The sequence below is a fragment of the Sitodiplosis mosellana genome, unplaced genomic scaffold (genome assembly GCF_009176505.1).
Source record: "Sitodiplosis mosellana isolate CC-2019 unplaced genomic scaffold, AAFC_SMos_1.0 Smas_scaffold_6166, whole genome shotgun sequence".
NCBI classification, from domain to species: Eukaryota; Metazoa; Arthropoda; class Insecta; order Diptera; family Cecidomyiidae; genus Sitodiplosis; species Sitodiplosis mosellana.
The window spans coordinates 4,060,751-4,070,512 of NW_022601407.1; the positions used below are offsets into that span (position 1 = coordinate 4,060,751).

The following is a 9,762-nucleotide window of genomic DNA, read 5'->3' on the forward strand; positions in this document are numbered from 1 at the left end:
CATGCATTCTTTTTGCAAAATTTACTTGACCATAAACATGCATTCTTTTTCCGCTAACGCTACCATTCAAATTACATACATTCTTTTAACCATTTTTAGTTGCCATCAAACATACTTCTCTTTTACTCAGACAAAATCGATCGAAAACATACTTTCCTTTTCAAATATTTAAAACTGAAAAAAAAACATACGTTCTTTTACGTCTCACGAATAGAAATAAACAAACGAAAGAAATAGTAATAAAAATCGTACGTTCAATAAAAAGTTAGACAAAGTAACGATGATCTTTTGTTCGATAATGAAAAAATATCGATAAAATAATCAATAATTTTTCATCACGAATGACGAACTGTCAAATCGATTAAATAGGTAAAAAGCGTACAAAATTTAATACAAGCCCATAAAAAACATGGACTAAAGAATATAAATACAAACAGTTCATTTCATATTATGTCTAAATCATTTTTCTCTTCGAAATGCTGAAAAAATTCAATCACCATGAAATCAATCCTACCTACTATGTACACATTTTTTCTCTCTTGAAATTTTTTTGTTCGTTATACAGAAATGTGCAAATACAGACTCATCGTGCGCACTGTAATCGAGAGCGCGAAAGAATCTGAACGTCTTCGGTGTGTCTATCGGTTGCTGTTGTTTTTGTTTCTCTTCATCTGTTCGTTTCAACACTGCATTCATTTGCTTAATACAACCGTCGGGTTGCCTTCTTCACTGTTGTGTGTGTGTGTGTGTGTGTGTGTTGTTGTTGTTGGTCGAGTCTCATTCGGACGATTGTATTGGTAGAAAAACAGAAACATCTGATTTTAAATGTGAATATCACAGTTGAAGAATTGTTTCAATTCCAATACACTGCAGCAAATCGTTTGAGCTGGTCAAACATGCTTTTCGAAAATTACTTTGGATTTGATAGCATTTTGACCTCATAAAAAAAGAGATTTTCTAGATTATCTCCAATAAATACAAAATGCTCTAGTATTTCCATAATTAAAATCATCGTACAACTCAATCAGCCATTGTTCGAATATCGATAAAGATAAATCAAAACTGAATGATGATTGAAATATAATCGCTAAATTTGTCCAATTCTTTCTAATTTACAGTAGCATGAACTCAAATATCCAGAGTGAAGCTTATTTCATCGATGAACTTAGTTATAAATATATCGACATTGAGAAGCCCTCATAAGCTTCAACTTTCGATATTTCATTTGGAAAAGCGAAACCAAATCGCAGTAGCTTTTTCCTATCCGGTTAGTGTCTTTGCTTAAGCAAACATTCAAACCGAATCAAAAGTGACGTCGTGGAACGTGCCCCAAATTACGCAGTCGACGGCTGTCAAAACAACTTTTGAAAACCAATCGCTGATTATTTTTATGGTTTAATGGATCGAATCTGTGTGTTTATTTTTTTTTATCAAAATTTTGCGGTGAGATTTGAGTTGATTACGTGCCCATACAGATATTCAACGTTCGAATGCATTTAGTAAAATCGACTGTTTCGCTAGTCAAATTGTGAGTTGTATTTAAATTATTGCCAAGTTGTTTTGTATTTCATTCCAATTAGGCAAACACGTAGAGATTAGTTGCTTTGATTGCCTTGTACATATGCGAATACACATATTTCAGATCGATTGGTCATCAAAGTTTCGTTCAACATCTGCTACAGCCCCGATTTTTTCACACAATAGCCGCTGTCAAAATGAAGTACTTGAATCAAGAAGAAGCAACGAATATCGATTTGGAATTGTTCAACGAGTATAAGTACAGTGTCGATCAATTGATGGAACTAGCCGGATTGAGTTGTGCACATGCCGTTGCTAAGTGTTATCGAATAAACGAACTCACCAAACGTATTTTAGTTTGTTGCGGACCCGGTAATAATGGTGGTGATGGATTGGTTTGCGCTCGTCATTTGGCCATTTTGGGCTATCGATGTACCATTTATTATCCAAAACGCACCGATAAAGATCTATATCGTAATTTAGTGGCACAGTGCAGTGCATTTGGTGAAGCAATCAATTTTATCGACACCTGCCCATCGAATGCAAGCGACTATTCACTTATCATTGATGCACTGTTTGGATTCAGCTTTCGGCCACCGGTTCGCGACAACTTCTTACCCATCATTCGTACTCTGGAAAAGGCCACCATTCCAATTGTCAGGTCAGATATTTGTTTAAATTGAAAATTCAGATTTTGTTTTCATCATTGGCGAAAATGATTTCTTGATTTTTCGCTTTTAAATTTAAAATTTCTTTTTCCTAGAAGATTTAAAGTTTTTCTTTTCATTTTTGCAACAACAAAAAAATTCAAAATTATGTAAAAAATTATTCTTTTTTTTTCTCTGTACAGCATCGATATCCCGAGCGGCTGGCACGTTGAAAATGGTCCGCAGCCAATTGAGGATGGTCAATCGGGGAATGTGATACAAGCAATTAAACCGGAGTTGCTGGTGTCTTTGACGGCACCGAAACTGTGTGCAAAACATTTCCGTGGGAAATATCACTACTTGGTATGGATTGCCCTGTCCATTATCTATATATATATATTCTGTGTAGAATGTTCACGCAGTGATTCATAGGAACTAATGTTGTATTTTTTCCTTTTTTCTTGCAAAAATCTTCAGGGAGGCCGATTTGTTCCACCGCCACTGCAGCAAAAATACGACTTGAATTTGATTGCATATCCGGGCACCGAAAGTTGTGTTGAAATTCCGTCAGAGAATTAATCGCCACATTTCATTGATTCTTCTATGAAAATGAATCCTCTCTTTTTTTGAACTCTTTTCCCTATGGATTTTTTTATTGATTTTTTTCACTTTGTATTTGTTATAATCGTATAGCTTCATGCAAATAAATGGCATAGTTGAACAAAAGAGAATCCATTTTTTCAATTTCTTATACAAATAAGTAGAATGCATTCGGTTCTGTCGGTTGACTTGATTTCTGAGTTTTTTATTTGATTCATTAAAACGACATGTAAAATATTCACGTTCATGTGTAACAATGACAATGTTTTTTTTAAGTATTTTTTGTTTAATTTCTTCTGTAGTTTTCCACTCAAGTACGTGCGTGTACGGTGTGTGTGTGATCCAATTATTTAGCACATAAATAAAATCGGCATTCAAATTAATGTATCGGCAAAGTGTTCAACTCTCATCACTAACGGCATCATTGCGGTGTGCACAACATCACAAATTAATTGAATTTTTGTTCATGTAATTTCATTCGCTTTCGACCTATTTGTCTGGTTTTTTTTGCACTATGAGCAATTTCTTTATTTCTCTCTATCAGGGCAACCAAAAATATTTATGAAAAAACTTGAAATATTTGGGCATCGCAAAATAATTTTTTTCAAACATTTTTTTAGAAAAAAAAAAAAAAATCTAAAAAAATGCAATTTTTCGAAGAATAATTGTAGATCAATTAGAAGTCGTAAATTGTTTTTTTTGAAATGAACTGAAAATATGTACGAAAAAACATCGAAAATCCTCGAAATATGAATTCGAAAAACTCAAAAATGGTAAACTATTTATTTTGCCACCCGAAAAAGCCAGAATATTTATTTAAATTTGTTTCATTTCAATAAATATTTCCGATTGCCCTGTTCATTATCTAGATTCTACGTAGAAAGTTCACGCAGTGATCATAAGAACTAATGTTGTTGTTTTTTTTTCTTCTCTTGCTAAAATCTTCTAATTTTTATTTTTCTCGATTCGATCGTTTTCGGTTTCAATTCAAATTAAATTGAGCAATGTCTTTGCTGTTGTTCTCAGAAAAAAATAGAATATTTACAGGTCTTAAAGTCTATTCCTTAACATTCACTTTGATTTGTTGTTGTTTTCTCGAATGATCAACACATTTGATTGGTGGAATTTGAAATACATTTTCGGAGTCTAGTCTTATTGCATTCTTTTTTTTCTCCATTTTTGAATTTAATTGATGAATCGTTCTTTGACTTTGATTTCAATCGAACGGTGCATTTGCCTGAATATTCAGAAGAAAGAGTATCGACAACTTCAATCATCATCATAAATTGGATTGTTGTTATTGGCCAGTTATTTTGTATGTGTGTGAAATTGTTAAGTTCCATTTTGTGTTTCGCTTTCATTTTTATTATGGCACATTTTTTGGTTTGATTCTCTTAAAAAATACTCAGTTTTATGTACAAAATGGAGTGTGGCAGTACATATTCTAGAGAGATGAAAACAAGCGAGAATTTATGAAAACGAAAAATTCAAAGCCGTTTAGAATTTGTGTGTTTGTGTGTGTGAGTCAGTAACTCTGTTTGTGTTGCAAATGTTTCCGAGCTCATGCGGAAGTGCTTACTGCATATCTAAAATCTCAGTAAATTTTAAAATCTTCATTCTCATTTCAGTGTAAAATTTGAAATGTGCATTCTAGAACATTTTATAGAGTTGTTTAAAAATTTACTGACTCACAATCGACAATTCAGGCAACGTGCTTACAGTTCACTAGTGTGTGTGTGTGTGTGTGTGTGTGTGTTTTATCAAGTGCAATAAAATATTTATATAGCAAAAACCATTTTGAAATAATCCATTTATTTTTGAATTGACAATTTTGGCGGTGGCAAACGAAAAAAAAATGAGTCGTAAAATGCGCACACAAAATTTTAACAATAAATCCCATCGACTACAATTCCGACACTAGCTATAAAATTTGTGTATGTATTTCTGTTTTTTTTACTTATACCGAATGCTTTATCAATGTGTCAGTGCGTCCTAATCTCTCACTCTTCGGCGAGCGACAGAGAGAAAGAGAAAGAACTATAAAAAGTATGTGTGTGTATGTGACATTTGATACAATGATGACAATTAAAATTAGGTAAGGCATAAATTTACAATTTGACCATCAATAAAGCTTTCTCCTATGTATCAGTTATTTTTTTTTTCTTTCATGTTTGTTCGGCTATTGGTGCACATTTGGAAATACATAAATATAAACGATTTGCTAACGAGTATTGCAGTAAATATATATATATATATATCTATATAATTCTCTGTTTCATTTTTTTTCTGTTCTTTTTCATTCATAATAAGCAGCTATTTGTTATTGTTAAAATTGTTCAGGATATTTTTCGTTGGCGGCGTAATAGTTTTCGTTTGGAGTTCAGCATAAGCGATGTTATGGAGTGAGAGTGAAAATCTCCGTAAAATATATGAAACATTCATTCCAAAAGAAAAAGAAAAACACTACATTCTAAAGATTGATTTTGCATTTCTACAAAGCTGATTGTTGTTCCGTTGATATTTTAGTTGTTATTGTTGGCTTGGCAAATCTCATTTCCATTTTTTAAATTGCGGCGAGAATTGAAATGATGAAGAAGACATTAAAAAAAAATGAAATGATAAATCGATTTCACGCGACTAATGCAATTCTAATAAGTTTAAATCACGCATTATGACTATTGTTACCGTACGTTTGCTTAGATTTGTTGGTTAAAATTAAAACATCACCGATTGCACCGTTAGCACTGTTCGTCACTTTATCACTTTTGCTAAAATTATTACTATTATTACTACTGGTGCTGGTGTCCGATACCGTCGCTATCGCCGCCATTGTCACTGCATGACCACTATTTGGCGGCTTATTTATGGTTCCATTGGAATTAAATATTGAATGTGTTGTGTCATCAAACATTAGATTATCACCCTGAATTATGGTTGTTGTGTCGTCTGAAAGTAAATCAGTCGCACGTATTTGGCCTGGTATCGTACGATCTAATATATTGATTATTTGATTTTGATCATCGTCATCGTCATCGTCATCATCGTCCAAATCGATGCGTTCCATATCATCGTGTGGAATCTCATGAAAACTACTTGCTTCGCTACGCAACGAATGTGGCGCCTCATTAAATTCATCCAATTCATCCATACCTATTATTAAGTTTCAGAGCAAAATTAATACGGACTTGATTGACTCAATCGACAAGAAAATCGATTTCATTTCCAGAATCGCAGGAGTTTTTTTTTTTTGGAAGATTTTCATATTCAATTTTGAAAATGGATTTTTATCAATGTTCAGCTATTTTAGTAGCAAAGAATCGATAATAATTTTAAAATAATAGTTGTTGTAGTTGACTATCGGGCGATTCGTTGCCATTTTCTTCACACTCACCTGAATATTTTGTACTCGCCAGCAGCAAATACTGACCAGCACGATTTGGCCATAACAACCCAGTCATCACACAATAGCCTAAACAATCGGCTGAATTCGTAATACCTAAGGCGGTAAAATGTGACGCGTTTTAAAATCGATCGAAAAAAAGGTCAAAATTAAATGCCAGGTCTATGTTTAAAATCAGATAAATATATATACCTAATAAAAGTTTGTATCGCCACAATGGGCTGACTTGACTTGCGACAATTGCAACAATCGGTAAATAAATGAACCAAACCAAACTGGATGCACCGAAATGCAGCAAAAAGTCCAATTTTCTCGTTGAATGCTCGTATTTCATTGTGTTTCGTAGTTCCCATAAAAACCATAGCATAATGGATGATCTACGAATAAAATGGCAATTTCAGTACATTTCATAATAATAAACACATTAAAAGTGGGCGCGAATTGTGAACAAAATTCATTAAACATCGAATTCATAGACAATGTTCATAAAACATTCAAATTCATTGAAATTTCATGCGGTACATTAACCAAATGCGTACCTAGATACCAGAAGCAATCGACCCGGCCATGTTTGATACTCATCTATATCTGATATGATATCAACCTCGGTCTGAAAGAGAGATAAATGTAAAGAGTGGGTAAATCAATTTTATTTCTGCTTACGTGAGAAAACGGTGGGATTTTAGAAACGCGATTGGTATTATTATTCAACTTACTCGGTTCCACACGTACAGCACGATGTGAAAAACACAATATGGCACCCAAACTGACATAAGTAATGTCCACCCAGATTTTGTGACCTGTTGTCGAGTAACCGCCCATCCTTTGGCAAGCAACAGTAATATCAACATAAATGTTGACTGAAACAAACAGACAAACAACAAAAATTATGCATGATAAACATTTCTTGTCCCATTTGATAATAAAAATTTGATGATAATTATATTCGTCTCTCTCTCTCTTTCTCTCTCTCTCTCTTGCTTACCCTACTGAGAATATCCAGTATATCGCCGATAGTTTTGACGGTATCACTTCCGATGCCACCAATAGTGTACCGGATATAATAGCCCAGCATAAATACAAGGCTGACAAACTCGAGTATCAGACTTAATGTAAAAAGTTTTGTGACGGGATGGCGTTGTATTCGTACAGCATAGATTTGAATTGGCACCAATATCAAGTAGACCGTCAAAAAGATCAGATTCATTTCGAGTATGTTTTGTTGATCGAATGAGAATTGAAAGGTTAATGGATTCGATGACGATCGATTCGGATTTCCGTTCACCAACCGAATGTCATATCTAATCTCATAGTCATAATCAGCATTCATGTAACGATGATTCTTCTCGTTGGTTGCATTCGATTTGGATGCGGTACGAAATTTGTGCGGATCAAAATGATGCCAGGTACATGTAATGTTATCACGATAGCAGGCAACCAGCGAAATATACCAGAATCTGTGAATGTTTGCGACGAAAAGAGAATGAAATTAGTTATTTTTTTTCAACAAAACACCTTCGATACATACATATATCATATTGCATGAATGGAAAAATGTCAATTCATAGGAAAAAAAATTAATTTCAAATTGTTTTTCGTTTTTGTGTTTCATGAAAAAATTCTTTTTTTTCCCTTTCTTCAACAATCCATACACCGTTTATTTAGTGCGAACAAAGCAGGCGGAAAAAAAGAACACATGTGGCTTTGAAACACTATATTCATTCACTTTGAGTGTAAATAGTGCCTATTGTCCACGGGCACTCGTTTCATTTTGGATATTTTTTTCCCTGTTCATTTCAGGCGGAGATAGAGAAAATGAAATATATAGTACACGTACTCAGTGATTGCGCATGCAAATCGTAAATAATACTTGCACAATGCAAGTCTACGCAATGCTTTTATTTCACGTGTATTGTTTGCAAAATGGTCCGGTATTTTGATTGTTGCTACTCGTTTTTTTGTCTCATTCTTTTCTGCTTACCTGGGCTGATTTAAATCGCTGATTACATATGTGAATTGATGACCCGGTATCACATTTAATGGCGTATCTTCGTCTTCGCACAGTTGATCCCGTGGACATGGTATGTGTCGCAAGAAGTCGAGTGTGTCCTTTTGTGGCCGGCAAACCTTATCGAATGCAAATTGATCGATGGTCGAAAACATTTTTTGGCATGCTGCATCGCGGTTGACCAACGATCGGCTGGCGTATAATGGTTCAAAATTGTGTTTGTCCAGCACAGCGAATGTGATTTTCACGGGGAATTGCTCTTTCGATGTTATATTACCATAGATATAGCCGAATGAGTCACGTTGCGAATGTCGTTCGGTCTTTTGAAAACCGAATTTGGCCAGAAATTTAAAGAATTCTGTGGTACGAAATGTACCGGTGATATGAGTGGCATTGTGTAAAACAATCGAATCGATCAGAATTACGATAAGCAGCACATTTGAGAAAATGTGCGATTTCAAGAGCATTATGCCTGCCCAGCTGCACACGCACACAAACCGATTATGCACAACGGCAAGCACAACGCACACCGTCGTCTACCTTTCTATCGTGGTAGATAACAAATAGGTTTTCGTTTCTCCTTTTTTCCCCCTAAATTATTTCCACTGATTTTTTTATTCTGTGATTCTCTTCAACCAAATCAATTATTTTAAAATGTATAAACGAAAAAGGGAAATTTTGATTTTGACACAGACACCAATTTTTTTTTTAATTGATTCACTTCGCTATTGCTGCTACTGCTGTTGCGTTTCGCTAAACACTCAAAACAATTTCGTTTGTCGCATTCACTTTCCTTTCTCTTTTTCTTCACAATATTCACGGTGAATTTCATTCGGAACAAAGGAGTTTTTTCTTTGATATCCTCACAATTTCACTACAGCCCAATTTACACATTACGTGGTGATATTGTTGTTGAAACATTCACAATTTTTCTCAGGGATTCCCGTCACATTCTCTAAATTCGATGTTTTCGGTGGCGTGTTTTTCTCTATTTTGTTATTTTTTTCTCTTCACTTGAGCTAATTGACTGACAAGCTACGCTACGCGGCTGTCAATTTCTCACCAAAACTCTCACGGAACAGAGAAAGAACGATTGTTGTTTGTCATCAGCAGCGCCATCGTGGTGTTCAATCTGGAACCATTCATCAGATGTCACATTGAGAATGATGGTTCGATGTGAATTACATTAAATTCTTATTGGAGGGTGGAGAAAAACATTTTTCATTTGTCACGAAAAGTGATTCAAAAGCTTTTATTTCGACAATAAATGTAGCAAATTGAGAATTTTAATTAAAAGAAGGACGTTTGATTGGGAAAATTACGACATCAATATGTAAACTTGGGGAAATAATATAAATAGCTTTTTGAGAAAAGCTAAATTGGCTTGCAGGATATATTTTTCAGTTCGCAATAAGTGTACAATAGAATGCAGTGACTGCCTTCAATGTACGCTTTTCCAATTTGAATTCGAAATGGTAAACGTATTCCGTAACAAGTACGTTGGTGTCTTTCTGAACGTTTCTGAGTCTTTCAACAATATTTTGAGATTGCCTCTGAAACGCATCACTGTTAGAAGGGGACGAAACGAC

General features: G+C 34.4%; 2 protein-coding genes across 2 annotated transcripts; one reads left to right on the forward strand and one right to left on the reverse strand.

The window, feature by feature from the left end:
• Positions 1 to 1,353: 1,353 nt before the first annotated feature.
• LOC129575328 (NAD(P)H-hydrate epimerase) lies at positions 1,354 to 3,022 on the forward strand. Its single transcript, XM_055458722.1, has 4 exons — positions 1,354 to 1,528; positions 1,643 to 2,179; positions 2,369 to 2,528; positions 2,643 to 3,022. The coding sequence occupies exons 1-4, from the start codon at positions 1,491 to 1,493 to the stop codon at positions 2,742 to 2,744; spliced, it is 837 nt and encodes a 278-aa protein (XP_055314697.1). The 5' UTR covers positions 1,354 to 1,490; the 3' UTR covers positions 2,745 to 3,022.
• A 1,538-nt stretch (positions 3,023 to 4,560) lies between these two features.
• On the reverse strand, positions 4,561 to 9,253 carry LOC129575327 (uncharacterized). The gene is made up of 7 exons (XM_055458721.1): positions 8,147 to 9,253; positions 7,151 to 7,622; positions 6,882 to 7,025; positions 6,705 to 6,775; positions 6,358 to 6,542; positions 6,157 to 6,261; positions 4,561 to 5,915 (listed from the first exon to the last, which is right to left on the reverse strand). The coding sequence occupies exons 1-7, from the start codon at positions 8,638 to 8,640 to the stop codon at positions 5,428 to 5,430; spliced, it is 1,959 nt and encodes a 652-aa protein (XP_055314696.1). The 5' UTR covers positions 8,641 to 9,253; the 3' UTR covers positions 4,561 to 5,427.
• Between the last annotated feature and the right edge of the window lie 509 nt (positions 9,254 to 9,762).